Here is a 20,218-nt window from a genome sequence, read left to right on the forward strand (position 1 = left end):
GTTTGTTAGGGAGTCCAGTGAGGAGGGCGTTACAGTAATCAATGCGAGAAGTGACAAAGGAGTGAACCAGAGTTTTGGTGCTGGATTGGGACAGGGATGGGCAGAGTCTGGAAATGTTGCAGAGGTGAAAGAATATCTGTAATATCTGTGCTTCAAACAACACATTGTAATGCAATCTGAAAAACTGTCTTCTGCTGAAGGTATTAAAGGCACTGCGCTGCGGTGGTTTGAATCATATTTGTCTAATAGATTACAATTTGTTCATGTAAATGGGGAATCTTCTTCACAGACTAAAGTTAATTATGGAGTTCCACAAGGTTCTGTGCTAGGACCAATTTTATTCACTTTATACATGCTTCCCTTAGGCAGTATTATTAGACGGTATTGCTTAAATTTTCATTGTTACGCAGATGATACCCAGCTTTATCTATCCATGAAGCCAGAGGACACACACCAATTAGCTAAACTGCAGGATTGTCTTACAGACATAAAGACATGGATGACCTCTAATTTCCTGCTTTTAAACTCAGATAAAACTGAAGTTATTGTACTTGGCCCCACAAATCTTAGAAACATGGTGTCTAACCAGATCCTTACTCTGGATGGCATTACCCTGACCTCTAGTAATACTGTGAGAAATCTTGGAGTCATTTTTGATCAGGATATGTCATTCAAAGCCCATATTAAACAAATATGTAGGACTGCTTTTTTGCATTTACGCAATATCTCTAAAATCAGAAAGGTCTTGTCTCAGAGTGATGCTGAAAAACTAATTCATGCATTTATTTCCTCTAGGCTGGACTATTGTAATTCATTATTATCAGGTTGTCCTAAAAGTTCCCTAAAAAGCCTTCAGTTAATTCAAAATGCTGCAGCTAGAGTACTGACGTGGACTAGAAGGAGAGAGCATATCTCACCCATATTGGCCTCTCTTCATTGGCTTCCTGTTAATTCTAGAATAGAATTTAAAATTCTTCTTCTTACTTATAAGGTTTTGAATAATCAGGTCCCATCTTATCTTAGTGACCTCGTAGTACCATATCACCCCAATAGAGCGCTTCGCTCTGAGACTGCAGGCTTACTTGTAGTTCCTAGGGTTTGTAAGAGTAGAATGGGAGGCAGAGCCTTCAGCTTTCAGGCTCCTCTCCTGTGGAACCAGCTCCCAATTCAGATCAGGGAGACAGACACCCTCTCTACTTTTAAGATTAGGCTTAAAACTTTCCTTTTTGCTAAAGCTTATAGTTAGGGCTGGATCAGGTGACCCTGAACCATCCCTTAGTTATGCTGCTATAGACGTAGACTGCTGGGGGGGTTCCCATGATGCACTGTTTCTTTCTCTTTTTGCTCTGTATGCACCACTCTGCATTTAATCATTAGTGATCGATCTCTGCTCCCCTCCACAGCATGTCTTTTTCCTGGTTCTCTCCCTCAGCCCCAACCAGTCCCAGCAGAAGACTGCCCCTCCCTGAGCCTGGTTCTGCTGGAGGTTTCTTCCTGTTAAAAGGGAGTTTTCCCTTCCCACTGTAGCCAAGTGCTTGCTCACGGGGTCGTTTTGACCGTTGGGGTTTTACATAATTATTGTATGGCCTTGCCTTACAATATAAAGCGCCTTGGGGCAACTGTTTGTTGTGATTTGGCGCTATATAAAAAAATTGATTGATTGATTGATTGAAGAGTACAGCATGGTTTTCATGGATTGCTGATACATGCTATATTTCCACAGAAGATTTAAAGGCAAACAGTGTTATGTATGAACCTAGAGATGTCCTACTAATACTTACCACCAGAGGGCAGACTGCCATTAGGGCATAGGAACACTGAATGTAACCATAGCTACCATTTAGGGCAATAAACGAAGTGAATGAACCAGCAGGAAGTTGTCCTCCGTGCTCTGTGTGTCGAGTAATGTTTACTTAGTTACACTATAAGGGAGCAACATAATATAAATTTATCTCCTCCCCACTAAGATCTGTTGTCAATAACAAAACATTTCTTCTGAAACAACTTAAGACATTATATCCCCTTTAAACTACATGAGACTATATAAAATACATAAACTCCATTTAAACTACCTGAGATTATTTCTTTTTTTACTTCTCAATAACATTAACAGAAAATAGGAGAGTTATGTTATGGCTTCTAATCACTTCAAAGTTTCAAAACTCAACCATTGAACAACATTCTGCAAAGGCAAACATTCTTAAACTCTTTTTTTTTAAACCACATCCTGGAATGTCAACATTCATCATCTTTTTTTTTTTTTTTTTTACACGTTCACTGATCCCTGAAACGGACTGGCGGACGTGTGATCCTCACAGGATCATCGTACAGTCCCTGTTGTCTCTGTACATTCTGTGTGTGCCATTTCTGTGGACTGTGGTGTCTTGGGTGCTTTGGGTAGTGTGTGTGGTGCATGTGGAACTGTATCAGTAGCCTCCTTCTGTTGAGGTGTATTTGGGTCAAGTGTGGTACCAGGTGTGGTTGTCTGAGGTAGTGACAACGGAGAACTCACAGGAAGACTCACTGCAGTCTCTGGTGGGTCTGACTTGAGCCGAGTCAGCATCTGGTCCACATGACGCTTCTAGACCCCTTGTGTTTCCACATTTACCTTGTTGGACACTGGTCCGGTCTTCTCGATCACCACAGCTTGCATCCACTTATCCTCCCCCCTCCTATAATCGCGGACGTGCACTGGCTCACCAACTTCAATCTGTCTCTGTTTAGAGTGTAGCTGGCGTCGTTGCTGTTGAGCCTCTTGTGACTGGTGCACTGCTCCAGCCACACTTGGTTTCAAGAAATCCAATTGAGAACGCAACTTGCGTCCAATGAACAGCATTGCAGGGCTTTCCTTGGTTGTTGCATGAGGGGTGTTGCGGTATGTCAGGAGGAACGTATCCAGATGCTGTTGCACTGGTGTAGTTCCTCTGGAAGATTTCAGAGCGTGCTTGAAGGTTTGCACAAATCGCTCTGCCAAGCCATTGGAGGCAGGGTGGTACGGTGCTGAGCGAATGTGTTTGACTCCATTGGCTTTCAGAAACATGCTGAATTCCTCAGAGCAGAACTGAGGGCCGTTGTCGCTGACAAGACTGTGTGGAATGCCGTAGTGACTAAAAAATCCCCTAAGCACTTGGATGGTCTTGCTGGATGTGGTGCTATCCATGATGTGTACCTCGGGCCATTTGGAGTGTGCGTCCACCACGACCAGGTACATGTGCCCTTCAAATGGACTGGCAAAGTCCCAGGGACTGGATGGCCACATCCATGGGTGTAAGGGTGCTAGGCCAGGGTCTTTCTGCACACGCTGACATGAGTGGCATGACCTTGCTTGGTGCTCGATCTGGGAGTCAATGTCTGGCCACCACATGTAGCTGCGAGCTAAGCTCTTCATCCTTACTACACCTGGGTGTGCCGAGTGTAGCTCTTTCAGCACCCGGGGGCATAGTTTGAGGGGCACAGTCACTCTCAAACCCCACATGAGGCATCCGTGCTGCACAGTGAGATCATGGCGGCACTGGAGATAGGGAGACAGCTCGTCACCTGCGTCCTTTGCAGCTGGAAAACGGCCAGTTGTGACCATTTCCATGACACGGGACTGGGTGGAGTCAGACATGGTGTGACGCTTGATCTCGGCGTTGCTGACTGGCAATGTGTCCAACTGTGACATGTAAAACACCTCCACTGCACCTTGTTTCTCACTGGGGGCATGAGGAAGTGGTAACCTCGACAGTCCATCAGCGTTGGCATGTAGGGCCCTTTTCCTGTACTCGATGGTGTAATTGTGAGCGGAGAGCAGGAGCGCCCAGCGTTGCATGCGAACTGCAGCCATGGATGGTGTGCTTTTCACTGGACTGAGGATGGTTGTAAGCAGGCGATGGTCAGTGAGTAGAGTGAAGGTATTGCCATACAGGTACTGGTGGAATTGCCTACTCCAGAGACTATTGCTAACGCCTCCCTCTCAATCTGAGCATAATTTTGTTCTGCTTTGCTGAGAGTTCTGGATGCATAGGCGATGGGTTTTTCATTGCCATCCGGCAAGACATGAGAGAGGACAGCTCCGACCCCATAGGGTGAAGCGTCGCAAGCGAGGTGGAGAGGCAGTTCAGGGTTGTAGTGTGTGAGCACCTCTTGTGATACCAGGAGTGTCTTAGTTTTCTGGAACGCTGATGCACAGGCTGACGTCCACTGCCATTTCTTTTCTTTGTTCAGCAGTTCGTTGAATGGCTTTAGCACAGTGGCCAGGTCAGGGATGAAGCGTCCATAATAGTTAAGCATTCCTAGGAAAGATCGAAGTTGACTGACATCACCTGGTGCTGGTGCTTCCATGATGGCGCGTACTTTCTCCAGTGACTTGTGAAGCCCAGCAGCATCGATGATGTGGCTCAGGTATTCCACAGACTCCTGGAAGAAGAGACATTTCTCTTGCTTGAGGTGCAGGCCGTATTCCTCTAGCCTGCTGAGTACTGCATCCAGGGTTTTCAGGTGTGTCTGCTCGTCAGGACCACTGACAATTATGTCGTCCAGGTAGCAGTGAGTGTGTGGCAGTCCGAGGAGCACCTGGTCCATTGCCTTCTGGAACAAGGCGGGCGATGACGCTACCCCAAACGGTAAGGGGTTGAAGCAGAAAAGTCCTTTCTGTGATGAGATGGTCAGCAGCTTCTTGGAGCTCTCTTCTACTTCCATCTGTAGATATGCATTGGACAGATCCAGCTTACTGAAGCATTGACCTCCAGTGAGAGAAGCGAACAAGTCCTCAATATGGGGGATTGGGTACTTGTCGATGCACAGAGCTGGGTTGAGGGTGACTTTGAAATCCCCACAGAGTCTCACGGTGCCGTCCTTTTTGTTCACGGCCACCACGGGCGTAGCCCAGTCACTATGCGCCACAGGTGAGATGACGCCAAGCTCAGTCAGGTGTTTCAGCTCGGCCTCCACTCGCGGTCGGAGAGCATATGGCACATTGCGTGGTGGGCAGAATTTAGGGGCACTGTTTGGTCTGAGAGTGAGCCTGGCTTTCACTCCCTTCATGGTGCCTAACTTATCGGAGAAAACAGCAGAGTGTCTCTTTAACACGGTCTCTAAGCTGTCTGTCTGTGCTCAATTGCATGTACAGTCTTTAAGTCTCTCCAATTCAATTTAATGGCTCTCAGCCACTCCCTGTCAAACAATGGTGGAGCATCCACCTTCACCACGTACAGTGGCAAGACAGCACGTTGCTTGTTCAATTCCACTTGCACTTTAATGACTCCTTCTGGTGCCAAAGCCTCTCCTGTGTATGTCTTGAACATGATATCAGTGGGTTGCAGAGGGAATTTGTGCAGCTTTCGTTTGTACAGTTCCCAAGGAATCAATGACACTGCCGCCCCTGTATCCAATTCCATCTCCATTTTCTTTCCATTGACTTTTGGCATTACTGATATGTGTGAATATTTCCCTTTTTCTGACACTGCATACAGCCCCAAATCATTGTCACTGTCTGATTTCGTCGCTTCACTTTCACTTTCATTCGCCTCGACGTAACAGATTTTTTTCTTCCTATCATTCACGCTGTGTTTGTGTGCTTGGCTTTTCTGTTCAGGCTTTCCCTCTTTGTGTTTATGCTCTCTTTCATGACTGCTTTTTGATTTACTCCTGCACATTCGTTTCGTGTGGCCTTTCCTCCCGCACTGGTGACATTCGCGGTCTTTGTACCAGCAGTCATCATCACTATGATTTGCTTTCCCACAGCGGCAGCATTTTCCAGCTTGCGAAAACACTGCATTCACTTTCAGGGAATTGCTTAACTGCTGTACATCGCGTGCTGCTGTCTCTGCTGACACTGCATGTTCAACTGCTTTCTTGAACGTGAGATTCTCCTCAGTCAGAAGGCGTTTCTGCACAGCTTTGCATTTCAATCCACATACAAATCTGTCTCTCAGAGCGTCCTCTAGGTAAGCCCCGAACTTGCAGTGTTCCGATAGCTTCTTGAGCACTGCTACATACTGCGCTACCGTTTCTCCTTCCCCCTGATTTTGCTTGTGGAACTTGAACCTTTCGGCTATAACAAGCGGTTTCGGTGTGAAGTGATCTTTAAGCACAGTCACTACCTGTTCGTAAGTCTTTGTACCAGGTGCCACGGGAGCTACTAAGCTACGAAGCATTCCATACGTTTTAGGTCCCATCACATTGAACAGTACTGAAACTTTCTTAGCCTCGTGAATGTCATTAGCCACCACATAATGCTCAAAACGTTCAATATATGTTGCCCATTGCTCCCCAGACTCATCGAAAACGTCCATATATTCCAGCCATCATACGTGTTCCTGGGATTACTTGCACTATAGATGAACTTGAAGCACTCGATGCCCTTGAATCCGTTGACGTAGCACTAGCTGTCCTCGGGTCATCCGATGACGGCTGGCTCATAGTTGATTAGCACATTAGCTATCCAAAAACGCGGGTGTTCATTTCGGTCCAAAACTTGCACCAAGCTGACTAACTTTCACAGCCAGTCAATGAAAAGTATTCTGAAACACATGACTCATCGCCAATTTATATTATGTTGCTCCCTTATAGTGTAACTAAGTAAACATTATTACTCGACACACAGAGCACGGAGGACAACTTCCTGCTGGTTTTTCACTTCCTTTATTGCCCTAACTGGTAGCTATGGTTACATTCAGGGTTCCTATATGCCCTAATGGCAGTCTGCCCTCTGGTGGTAAGTATTAGTAGGACATCTCTAGGTTCATACATAACACAGTGAGCCTATGAATATTGGACACACGCACGCAAACAAACTGACTGCTGCACTGCGCTTTGCTAGCTGCTCCAGTCAGTTAAAGTGCTCTGCTCCAAACATAAAATAATCTACTAGTTTTTGCCTTTAATTCTAACCTGGTATCAAAGCGACTGGGCATCCAAATCCACTGTCAAGCAGAAAAGGTTTATTTCAAGATGCAGTAATGAAATAAAAACCAAAAGCTGTCTGTAAAATTAAAGTAAAATATGCATATTACCTTGTATCTGAATAGTAGAGAAGCTTGAATCTTCGACTGGACTGGGTTGACTCTCAGATGAGTCAAGACAGAAGACAAACTACCAGAGCAAGAAATTTAGCTGAGGAAGCTTCTGCGATTATAAGCGAAACGTCCTTGCGTCAAGCAACCCAGTCCAGTCGAAGATTCAAGCTTCTGTACTATGGAAACCACCTGGACAACTGAGAGCATTCACAGAAACTTGTATCTGAACATTAACTTTTGTGGCTCACGATATGTCATGACGTTAACGATCAGGTGACAGAAATTGTCAATGGGGATCTGCTCTTTCAGTTCTTCATTCAAGCCCCAACACAGGCTAAAATAACTTTATGCCTTGCTGTGACTGATCATATACGCATTAGTGTGCGTCATTTAAAAAGACTCTTACCAAGGCTTTAATTTTACTGACAGGGCATTCAAAGTAAGCCTTTTGGAGTCATTAACTCCACAGCTGACGAACATGGGGTACATCATGGCAGGAAGCCAGGGCGTTTATCAGTTGACACGTCAGCTTTGATTATTTAAGAACTGCTGTAAAGATAGAAAGATTCCCAAATTCTGAGTTGCCAACTCAATAAATCATAAGCATAGCATTGTTGAAAACAAACAACACAACAATTTTCTCATTTTTAAATTTTCATCAAAACAAACCCTCATCCTAGCACGACAAATAATATTGGACTGAATGTGCAGGTGGCTGTGAGACAACTGCTGCTAAATAATCTTCTACAAAATAAAGAGGAAAGACACTGCAGAGTTGTTTGAGTGTTGAGTGGCTTCCCTCACTTGTCTCCTTGCATGGCCAATCATTTTATGAGAATTGCTCTTTCAGACACAGTTAACATACTGTTTGTATTTAATAATGATTGATGTAAATGAAATCCACAAAATATTCAGTGACTTTAAAATGTTCATGTTTCCATCCCCTGACTTGTCTAAAGAAAACTAGCTGTAAAAGTATCCTTATATATCCTTATAATCCTTATATGGTGCAGTTGTGAAATGTTGTGATATCTTTGTTAAACCCCTTGAATAATTTCAGCTCCATTGTGGTAGCGCACAGAGGAAAAATGACAAAAATTAAGTTGCTGTCCAACTACTTATATACCCCCCCCCCCCCCCCCCCCAACAACTGTAAATCTTTTAATAACATTTACATAAACCAATGTGTCATTTTCTTATTTTTTTCTTTCTAGAAACCAGTGTAGGATTGTTTTGTTTTTACCCACAGCACAGAGGCAGTAATGGAATTCTTAAATGGATTAAACATTGAGGCCAGCAGATGGTCTGTGTTACTCAGCAGCATCTTTATTTTTCTGGCTCTTCTTTACTGGTGAGTAAATACAGTATGAAAGTTCACTTTTATTGTACTGTTTACGCCACAATGGCTGCAAACCTGCAAGACTTTCATGCATGAGTTCTTGAGCATGCTTTGGAGAAATTCCATCATACATTTGCTGTATTTTTTCAGGTATTCAATCCGTCCTTTTTCAGTTCTCTCTCGGTGTGGCATCAAACATCCAAAGCCAGTGCCGTTCTTTGGCAACTTGTTCATGTTTCACCACGTAAGATCTGACAGTGGATTTGCTAGGTTTTTATTTTGTATTTTTGCAAAAAAATATTTTGTAAAGTATTTTTGTATTTTATGTTTATGTTTATGTCGCTTGATTTATTTATTTATTTTACTTTGTTCTGAAACTTTCTTTTCAGGGTTTTTTCCATATTTTCAATGACCTCATAAGGACACATGGCAGAATTTGTGGGTAATTAAAGCTTTCTATGTCAGTGTTTTGTGAAGCAGCCTCAGACATTACCCTGTTATTTTTGTTTGGTCTTTGATTCAAACTTGTTGTATTTCAGGTATTATTTGGGCCGGACTCCAGTGATCGTGATAGCAGACCCTGACATGATCAGACAAATCTTGGTCATGGACTTCAGCAGCTTTCCAAACAGAAAGGTTAGCATTTTGCTGAATGCACCCTTAACTTTAATTTGTTACTTGTCTTTTGTGTTTACAAATAATTCCATCATGAATTAAGACAACATATTTGTCCCTCTGTGTAGGTTCTTACAGAGATTGGCTTTCCCACCAAGCCAGAAAGTGACAATTTGCTATCGCTGAAGGATGATCAGTGGAAAAGGGTTCGGAGCACCCTTACGCCATCGTTCAGCACTGCAAAGATAAAAGAGGGACGATAAAGGCACCCATGCCGTGGTGTTTTTGACATTTTGTCACATTGCTCAGTTTCAATCTACTGCTATCCAGAAATGATTGTTATTTTGTCCTATTCACTTTATTCTGTTTAAAGTGGCCAATATCAGATTCCAGTGTGAACTGTTCACTGTCTTGAACCGACCCTGATTAGAATCAGAATCAGAATTGAATTTATTCCCAAGTACATTTGCACATACAAGGAATTTGATCTGCATAAACAATAACAAAAAAAAACCCACTTCTATAAGAAGTAAAATAGTAATAGAACAAAACTATATTCACTGTTAAATAAATAAATGATAATGGAACTGCCTCCTGATTATGTGCAAAAAACAACAAAGACTGTACACACACACAATTATTTGAAGTTGCTGGTAGGATCATGCACAGATCATTTCTCTATTTTATATGAGTGCTGGTCACGGCACAGGTGAATAATCCACAAATGCACACATATTTAGCTGCTCAGTTATTTAGTGCCAGGCTTCAGTTTAAGCTTGAAGTAAAATACAATTCAGATTCTTCTCCCTTTTTTTTTTTTCTTTTTTTTTTTTTGAGCTAGCAGTGAGCAGAGTAAAACATGAGTGCAGTGTCTCCCGTAGAGTGGGTGTGTGAAGAGCTCCATGACTGATGAATTTCATGAATCCGGTCAAATTACGCATGAAGCAGGAACCAGGAACCGCAGGCAAAACATGTAAAATCGTAGCTGCCTCTAACACCTTGTACACCTGTTGCTACAACTATTTGCACACACCAGCGGCTGAAAGACAGTGTGCGCTGTGCGAGCCCATCAAAACCTCTTGCGGCAGATGTCGGCTAAATTCCAGGTGACACGCACGAACATCTAACACCACTCCCATGCCATTTAGAAAATGTGTGGCCATTTGCACTGTTAACATGAAAACAGTTTGCAGATGATCACTGTCGAGCTGGATGTGAAATACAGTGGGGAAAATAAGTATTTGACCCCCTGTCAGTTTTGCAGGTTTTCCCACCTACAAAGAATGGAGAGGTCTGTAATTTTTATCGTAGGTACACTTCAACTGTGAGAGACAGAATCTAAAAAAAAAAAATCCAGTAAATCACATTGTATGATTTTTAAATAATTAATTTGCATTTTATTGCATAAAATAAGTATTTGACCCCCCTAGAAAAACAGAGCTTAACAATTGGTACAGAAACATTTGTCTGCCTTTACAGAGGTCAGGCATTTCCTGTAGTTCTTGATAAAGTTTTCACACACTGCAACAGGGATTTTGGTCCACTCCTCCATACATATCGTCTCCAAATCTTTCAAGTTTGGAGTTTCAGCTCCCTCCAAAGATTTTCTATTCAGTTCAGGTCTGGAGACTGGCCAGGCCACTCCAGGACCTTGAAATACTTCTTACGGAGCCCCTCCTTAGTTGCCCTGGCTGTGTGTTTGGGGTCATTGTCATGCTGGAAGACCCAGCCATGACCCATCTTCAATGCTCTTACTGAGGGAAGGAGGTTGTTTGCTAAAATCTCTCATTACATAACCCCATCCATCCTCCCTTCAATATGGTGCAGTCATCCTGTCCCCTTTGTAGAAGCGCACACCCAGAGTATGATGTTTCCACCCCCATGCTTCACGGTTGGGATGGTTTTCTTGGGGTTGTTCTCATCCTCTAAACATGGTAAGTGGAGTTGATTCCAAAAAGATCTATTCTGGTCTCATCTAACCACATGACCTTCTCCCATGCCTCCTCTGGATCATCCAGATGGTCACTGGTGAACTTCAAATGGGCATGGACATGTGACGGCTTGAGCAGGGGGACCTTGCTGCCCTGCAGGATTTTAAACCATGACAGCATCATGTGTTACTAATGTAATCTTTGTGACTGTGGTCCCAGCTCTCTTCAGGTCATTGACCAGGTCCTCCTGTGTAGTTCTGAGCTTTCTCAGAATCATCCTTACCCCACAAAGTAAGATCTTTCATGGAATCCCAGGCCGAGGGACATTGACAGTCATCTTGTGTTTCTTCCACTTTCTAATAAATAATCATAACAGTTGTTGTCTTCTACCAAGCTGCTTGCCTGTTGTCCTGTAGTCCATCTCAGCCTTGTGCAGGTCTACAGTTTTGTCCCTGATGTCCTTAGACAGCTCTTTGGTTTTGGCTATGGTGGACAGGTTGGAGTGTGATTGATTGAGTGTGTGAACAGGTGTCTTTTATACAGGTAACAAGTTCAAACAGGTGCAATTAATACAGGTAAAGAGTGCAGAATAAGAGGGCTTCTTAAAGAAAAATTAACAGGTCTGTGAGAGCCAGAATTCTTGCTGGTTGGTAGGTGATCAAATACTTATTTTATGCAATAAAATGCAAATTAATTATATCAAAATCATACAATGTGATTTTCTGGATTTTTTTTTAAGATTCTGTGTCTCACAGTTGAAGTGTACCTACGATAAAAATTACAGACCTCTCCATTCTTTGTAGGTGGGAAAACCTGCAAAAGTGACAGGGGTCAAATACTTATTTTCCCCACTGTAAGTCTATGTGCCCCACGAGTGTGGCTTTGCAAACAGACACAGCGACACAGCAAAAAGGGAAAGTTCTCCGCGCTTCTGCCAAGCACAAAAATCCGGTGCAACCAGGTCTGGATAGACTTGTACAAAAGGAGAACGGCTGGTGCAACACAGAAGTGGGTGCAAAAAAGTTTACTGAGGTGCCAAAAACATTGAAGAGACTAATATTTTGATGTAAAAATTACATTGTTCCTCAGAGTCCTCTAGGGACACAGTAACGTTGGTGTGTGTGCACTGAACTGACAGGGGGTGTGGCCGCTGACAGGAGCGGCTGCGGAGATCTGTGGTTCTGGATGTCACGGCTGGGGAACACGTACCGTGTTTGGACGGACATGAACTAACAACTGTCCACTGTGATGTGCGTGTGTCTGCTTGCTGTAATCATGTGGACATACATAAAAACATATACTGCTGCTGCAATGGGCTGCAGTGAGTGCACGCACGCCACGCACATTGACAGGCTGCCCCAAGTGATCCGGACCGGCAGATCATAACACGCATTGGGTGATCTGAATGTCACGCCACCCACGTGAGCTCTGCGCCACATGACACGGTGTCAGTCCCGTGGTGTGCCGTCCACAAGACACGCATGTTGGGCAGGACACACGCACAGCGCTGGCTGGACACGCTGCTAGCAGATGTGGACATGATAGCAGTGCTGTGCTTCTCATTCATATCATTTCATGACTGTACATCTGTGACAGTCAGGGTCTTCTGCAGTGGATCAGATGGATCATATTTGTATTGTCCGCTTGATAAGAGGGATTCAATAAAATGCGGTGTTTTTATATGGTGTGTGGTTTTATTTTTTTAAATACGTCCATGTCCTTCTTGATATCAGGCATTTTCCCGCACCATTTACAGGACAGTGATGGTAGCTCAGTGGTAAAGTTTCTGGCTGACAATCAGAGCTTTTGGAAAGTGCAGGCTCAAATCCCGTGAGTTGCATGCATTTTATTTTATTTTATTTTTTAGTTTCACAACAGCTGCGTGATGTGGTTACACATCGCACAGCTGCACGCTCTGTGTTCCTGCGTGTATGAACCGTTGCAGCAGCATTGTGCATGCCTGCCAGTTGGCTCGATGTTTTTGTGGTTCGCTCATACAAGCTGTTCCGCCGTGAGTCACCCTGAGTTGTACTTATTCATACTATGTGTGACTGAACCCTCATCACATGCTGTGGTTGGAGCCCAGAGGTGGGTAATCCCGGCTTCAATGAGTAGACGTCCTGTTCTACCTGTGCACCTAAAGCAGGTGATTTCACTGATTAGCTCATCTATCTGCCTCAAGACTAATTGCAATTAGCTGGTTGAGCGGGGGGAAGAAACAAATATGTGGCAGGGCTTTTATTCATTGAAACTGGAATTACCCACCTCTGTTGGAGCCAGGAGTGCTGGAATTTTGAACTGAATTTGATTTCATCCACAATTTCAGGATGCCTATATAATTACGCGAGGTATTTACGCAGTGACTGCAGCCTGTGCAGATATGGAAGACGCCCAAATAGAAACAGTAAAAAAATAAATAAAATCTGATTCCATGTGACTATGCTGTTCACATTGTCATGAATAAAATCAGATCTGAGTTGCTTATCGTTCTTTCTCCATTTTCTTCTCTATACATTATTTTTGTATTTGTGGAGCCATGTGATCTCCCCCCCTCCCCCATTTTTGCTTTCTTGCTTCTCTTTCCCAGAGGGTCTAAGCTCAGTTGTCATTGTGTTCCTGTTTGTGTGTAGATGGTGCCTCTCATCAGTACAGCCATTGATGCCCTGATGAACAACCTGAATGTGTTTGCTGAGTCAGGAGAGACTTTTGACATCCACAAGTAAATACAGACATACAGTAACTCCAACACACTCAAACATCTCCTTGCAGAGGTTTAAAAGTTAGTGTCCAATTTATTTTATATGCACATGTGTTGCAGATGTTTTGGCTGTTTCACCATGGATGTTATTGCCAGTGTGGCCTTTGCAACTCAGGTGGACTCTCAGAACAATCCAGATGATCCATTTGTCCACCACGCTAAGATGATTTTCTCCCTTTCTTTCTTCACTCCCATCATGTTGTTTGCCAGTCAGTTGAGTCAATTTGCATTAATATTATGCACATTTGTGCGCTGAAAAATGATTTACATGATTTAAATATGTACAATCGGTTGCACATGGTCAGAATGTGTCAAAATAACAATTTTCTTATGTTTCAAATTGTTTCATTTATGCTGACATGCCCTCCTTTGAGGAGGCAAAGATAGACGCTGGCAGATCTGTTGGCATCCTCCATGCAGAAGTCACTGAGGTAGTCAAAAATTCCTCAGTTGTAAGTTGCCAGAGGCAGAGAAAATTTGTCCTGAAATGCTGAAGTCTCAGCATTTTGTTGGGCTGTCATGGCTGACACACCTATACAATGCTGTATGGAAGTCGGGGACAGTACTTCTGAAATAGCAAACTGGGGTGTTGGTAAACAAGAGTCATCAGGAGATGACATATCTTCCTGGTCCACACAATTCAGTAATACAAAGGGTCGGGGATCACCCATGTACACACTTATCTAAATATAAATGAGATTGGTCAACTGATTCTTGACATATCATGCTAACAAGGATGGCAATGACAATATCTTCAATATCTCACTGTGACCTTGAAATTGACACCAAGGTCACCATGATTGACTGGTGTCATGGGATCACCAAAGTACACCCTTTGTTACAGTCGGGACCGGGTTGCGTGTTTGACCCAAGAGCAGGAGCAGTAAGGCAGACACAGGAGGAGTAACCAAGAGTTTACTGATCCAAACAAGAGACTGCGCAGTGGGGGCACAAAGATGGATGGACCAAGAGGACTGGATGGACGAGACTGACAGGACCACGAGACCGGGACAGGTACCAGGGAAGTGAGCCTGTGGCGCTGCTGGGACTGCAGGGGGAAAATGAGAGGGCAGGTGACATTATGGCACACATCTGGAAGTGAAAATAAATCTAAAGTAAATAGTTCAGAGGTTCAGTTCATTCAAGTTTTTAGTTCAGAAGCAAGTCTCAGTTCATTCCAGGTTGGAGTTAGATCAAAAGTGCAGTTCATTCAGGAGTCCAGTTCAGATCACAGTCTTTGTTCATTCAGGATCTTAGTTCGACATGACACATCCTAAAGGTGGGCACATGTGGCAGACTGATAGTCAGATGACAGCTCCAAGTTCCAGGCTTAGATGCATGCAGCAATTTGGCAGGGAAAATTCTCTGGGAAACTGCACTCAGAGAACCACAGTTACATAAAACTCACAACTTAGCGGCTGCGTGTTGATCACTCCCGCCTGTCAACAGATTAGATCATACTGTAACTTAACGGTTCAACCCGTGGAATAACAAAATGACTGCACACTGTACCTAAACAGCGCAGAAGTGCGCCAGCCCGAACTACAGATTAAACATTGATGTTCACAGAACTCCATAAAGAGGAACAAACTCTGAGCAGTACTGAACACTACACAGCGCAGAGATGAATGGACTCTGATAAGTAACAGCTGCGTGTGATTACACACCAGACAGAATTACAGAATATGTCCATGTTAAAGCCAGAAACAAAAGTGTGACGTGGAAAAACCTGTATGAATAAAGAGCCGAAGCTCACACTGCAGGAAAATAAACGATTGAGAACGGCACAATTAGAACTTGGAGTAACACAGCAGGAAAAACACGACATGTAACACAGAGTCTGGAAACTCAAGAGGAAAAACACAACGGGTTACAGACTGCACCTGAAAGCGCGAGTGAAAAACACAGACAGTTACTGTTGTGGACATGAGAGCCCACAGAGGTGGAGTTGCAACAAGAGCGGAGACTTCAGTCCGAACAAAGTCTGCAGGGAAAAAAGTCAAGGAGCTCAGGGGCTCACGTCAGGAAAACAGAAAAAGTGACATTAGCTCCAATGTGGCGACGGAACGTCAAGCAAAATTCTCTATGAGAAAAAACAGAAGCTTCAGTTACCGGCTGGGTACGATGGCTTGGCACAGCTGGGACCCCATGGCAACCCGGTTCCAACCAGGAGAAACACGGAGGTTCTTCAGGTGGTGTGAGGAAAGATTCTGGCCCCAAACCCATGACAGGTTTGGGGTTAAATCTGGAGTGGTGATGAGTGTCCGCTGTGAGCACCCACTCTGTTGATTCAGCTCAGCTATGAAACGCCGCTCTGTCAATTCCATGTGCCATCTTGACAGATGGGGCAGGGCCCACGTGCCCTTTGGCAGCGGGGCACAGAGCCCTGACGTTACACACAGCGAAAAGCACCCAGCCAAATCACCAGCAGCTCCACCTCAGCTTCACCTGAAAACACAGACAAACAGGGGCCAGCAGACCAGGGGCAAACCACAACAGCACCCCCCCCCAAGGGCGACCCCCAGGTGACACACCAGGCCAAGCCGGAGACAGAAACCCCAGAGGAGGAAGGCACGATGGACACAGGGTGGGAGACGAAGATGGGGAGGGAACCATGCAACCCTATCCAGAGCCCACGGCGGAGTAGTTGTCGTGTAGAACAGGACTGGAACGACCCTCCAGATCCCACTATGGAGAAGTGCCTTGTGACCCTCCAGGGTCCAAGGGGGAACAGGACTGGAACCTAATGACCCTCCAGGGCCCACGACGGAGAAGTGCCGTGTGACCCTCCAGGGTCCACGGGGGAACAGGACTGGAACCTCATGACTCTCCAGGGCCCACGACGGAGAAGTGCCTTGCGACCCTCCAGGGTCCATGGGGGAACCGGACTGGAACCTCATGACCCTCCAGGGCCCATGATGGAGAAGTTGCCGTGCAACCCTCCAGGGCCTGAGGCGGAGCTGAAAACAAAACAGGGACCCCACGACCCCCCAGGGCCCATGACGGGAACAGGAGCCATGTGACCCCCAGGGGCCTGAGGCAAAATTAAAAAAATAAATAAAACAAAACAAAATAAAAAACAAAACGGGAGTGGTCTGCATAGGTCAAACTGGCTTGAACAACTTCCACCCAGGGAAGATGGAGTGGAAAACCAGGGACAGGACATACCCCACTTGGGGGAGGAGGAGTGAAACCCAACTTGGAACAAAAGACGGAGAACTCGGAATGCACTGGGAACTGATATGGGACCACACAGACTGACAGAAAACTCAGGAACTAGGAATCAATAGGGACAGGAGCTAATGCCACAGGAAATACAGACACAGACTAGTAACCAGGAAATAAACAGAGTACAGGTTTGGGAACCAGGAAACAGACAGTGCTGGTCTGGGAACCAGGCAACATAAAAACCGGGCTGGTCTATGAACCAGGAAACCTAAAACCAGGGGCAGGTCTGGGAACCAGAAACAACAGACAGGACTCGCAGGGGAACAGGAACACTCAACACAGACTGGTCTGGGAACCAGGAAATAAACACAGAGCAGATTTGGGAACCAGGAAATATAAACACAGTGCTGGTCTGAGAACCAGGAGACAACAAAACAGGGCTGGTCAGGGAACCAGGACTGGTCTGGGGCCATAAAACTAGGGGCTGGTCTGGGAACCTAGGGACATAGGACCAGGACTCATCTGGAAACAAGACTAGGACTGGTGTGGGAACCAGGAGAACACAAAACGAGGGGGCCAGGTGAAACTATCTGGAACTAAGGCACCCCTGCCACCCCAGAGGACATTTATAATCAAACTCTGGAGTACCTGAGGGAGGAGAGAAAAAACAAACTCAGGAGCCAGGACAGCTACCCCCACTACCCCAGAGGACATTCACAGTCAAACTCTGGGGCGCACTCCCACGACCGTGGAAAAGGAGGCCAAGGTCACCAGCGGGGGTAATGCTTCCCAGGGGACATTTACAATCAAACCCGAGGAAGCACCCCCACGACCCAGGATGACGAGTTCCATAGTCACCTGTGGTAAAGGAGACCAAACTGTTCTGAAAAGGAAAATGGAAACCTAGGGAAGCAAAAAACACCCCAGGGACTGGTCTGAGAGAAAGAACAAAGTGTAGGGTACAGAACAATTATCCTATGCTCCCAAAGGACATTTACAATCAACTAAGGGAGCCAAGCCATGACCGTGGAACCATGAAGACCAAGATCACTAGTGGAGCACATCCAGCTCTTCCCAGAGGACATTCACAATCAACCCCAAGAAGCTACCAGAGGACATCACAATCTAACCCCGGGGACGTCCCCAAATGACCTAGGAAGATGAGGACCGTGGACCTATGGAAAGGGAAAACTCCTGAATTGGGAATGGAAAGTCAGGGAACAAAGACCTGGGACAGGAATGAAACCCAGGGGAGAGGCATGGGAGCCGAAACACCACTGAGAGACAAGACTAGGGACCGGAACAGACCAGCCTGGGAACAAACTAAGGATTTATGGACTAGAAGACCAAGGAACCAGAACAGACCAAAAAAAAAAAATTAGGGAACTAAACACAAGAGACCAAAAAACGACTAGGAATGGACAAGGGACCAGATCTGACTAACAACAGACAAGACTAGGTCCTGAGACTGACAAAGAATACTGCTCCTGCTGAGTCATGGTTTTGGCCAGAATCTTCTGTTACGATCTGGGACCGGGTTGCGTGTTTGACCCAAGAGCAGGAGCGGTAAGGCAGACACAGGCGGAGTAACCAAAAGTTTATTGAACCATACAAGATATGATACAGTGATACAAAGTGGTATGTAAAAGTTGGGGCACCCCTGACGATTTCCATGATTTTCCTTTATAAATCATTAGTTGTTTGGATCAGCAATTTCAGTTAAATATATCATACAATATATATCATACTTGTATAGCAGACAAACTGATATTTGAGAAGTGAAATGACATTTATAGGATTTACAGAAAGTGTGCAATAATTTATTCTTTCAACAAAATTAGGCAGGCGCATAAATTTGGGCACCCCAACAGAAAAAATACATCAATATTTAGTAAGCCTCCTTTTGCAGAAATAACAGCCTCTAAATGCTTCCTATAACTTCCAATGAGAGTCTGGAATCTGGTTGAAGGTATTTTGGACCATTCCTCTTTACAAAACATCTCAGGTTTGTTGGTTTCCGAGCATGGACATCCCGCTTAAAATCACACCACAGATTTTCAATAATATTCAGGTCTGGGGACTGAGATGACCATTCCAGAACATTGTACTAGTTCCTCTGTATGAATGCCTTAGTAGATTTTGAGCAGTGTTTAGGGGCGTTGTGTTGTTGCAAGATCCAGCCCCGGCACAACTTCAACTTTGTCACTAATTCTTGAACATTGTTCTCAAGAATCTGCAGATATTGACTGGAATCCATGTGATCCCTCAACTTTAACAAGATTCCCAGCACCTGCTCTGGCCACACAGCACCACAGCATGATGGACCCACCTCCAAATTTTACTGTAGGTAGCAAGTGTTTCTCTTGGAATGCGTTGTTCTTTTTCCTCCCCTTGTTATGTCCAAATAACTCAATTTTAGTTTCATCAGTCCACAGCACCTTATTTCAAAATGAAACTGGATTGTCCAAATGTGCTTTAGCATACCCCAAGCGACTCTGCATTACAGCATCATACAGAATCTCTTTGTGCAAAGTGCGTTATATGAGGTCTGTTAGAAAACTATCCGACCTTTTTATTTTTTGCAAAAACCATATGGATTTGAATCACATGTGATCGCATCAGCCAAGCTTGAACCTTCGTGCACGTGTGAGTTTTTTCACGCCTGTCGGTTGCGTCATTCGCCTGTGAGCAGGCTTTGTGTGAGCAGTGGTCCACCCCCCTCGTCGGATTGTTATTGCGAGCAAAATGTCTGAACGATTTGGAGCTTTGCTGCATCGAATTTTTCCAGAAACTGTGAGAGACAGCCAGGTGGACACCATTCGGAAAATTCAGATGGCTTTCAGGGACGATTTTATGGGGATCACACAGATTAAGGAGTGTTATAGCCAGTTTAAAGACCGCCCACAGTGGCTGAGAGTGCGCCGCACTCCGACTGGCGATCGACAGGTTGAAACGACCAGATCATTTCCAAAGTGAAGGCTGTGTTGATCCAGGACATCGTCTGACTACCACAAAAATGGCAGAAGACATGGACATCAGCACTTTTTTGGCACATTCCACTGTTACAGGAGTTTTTGTCATGGAAAGAGGAGCGGAGGAATGCGCCACAGAGCCGTGAATGGCGCGGGACAAAAGCACCTCCGTGTTGGTCTCACAGGACGGCTTTCAGATGGCTTTCAGACAGCTTTTGGTGGCTTTTCAGTCGTGACTGAAAAGACTCCGAGAAATTGTGGATGAGCTGGACATGCCAGAACATGTTCTGTGAGGCTTCATCACGGCGTTGCTTTGCGCCATGCAGCTCCGTCCCGACGCGCGAATTCCTCCGCTCCTCTTTCCATGACAAAAACTCCTGTAACAGTGGAATGTGCCATTCATTTCCAACTGAACACTGTGTTGATCCGGGACATCA

The 20,218-nt window shown here is 44.9% G+C and overlaps 1 protein-coding gene and 1 pseudogene across 1 annotated transcript; one reads left to right on the top strand and one right to left on the bottom strand.

Moving 5' to 3' along the window:
- Positions 1-2,581: 2,581 nt before the first annotated feature.
- On the bottom strand, positions 2,582-5,025 carry LOC117514955 (uncharacterized protein K02A2.6-like). The gene is given in 2 exon segments (XM_034175521.1): positions 2,582-3,924; positions 3,927-5,025. Coding segments are annotated over 2 exon segments (2,442 nt in total).
- Positions 5,026-7,476: 2,451 nt separating this feature from the next.
- LOC117514956 overlaps positions 7,477-20,218 on the top strand; it is a 44,055-nt pseudogene continuing 31,313 nt past the window's right edge.

The sequence above is a fragment of the Thalassophryne amazonica genome, chromosome 8 (genome assembly GCF_902500255.1).
Source record: "Thalassophryne amazonica chromosome 8, fThaAma1.1, whole genome shotgun sequence".
Lineage (NCBI taxonomy): Eukaryota > Metazoa > Chordata > Actinopteri > Batrachoidiformes > Batrachoididae > Thalassophryne > Thalassophryne amazonica.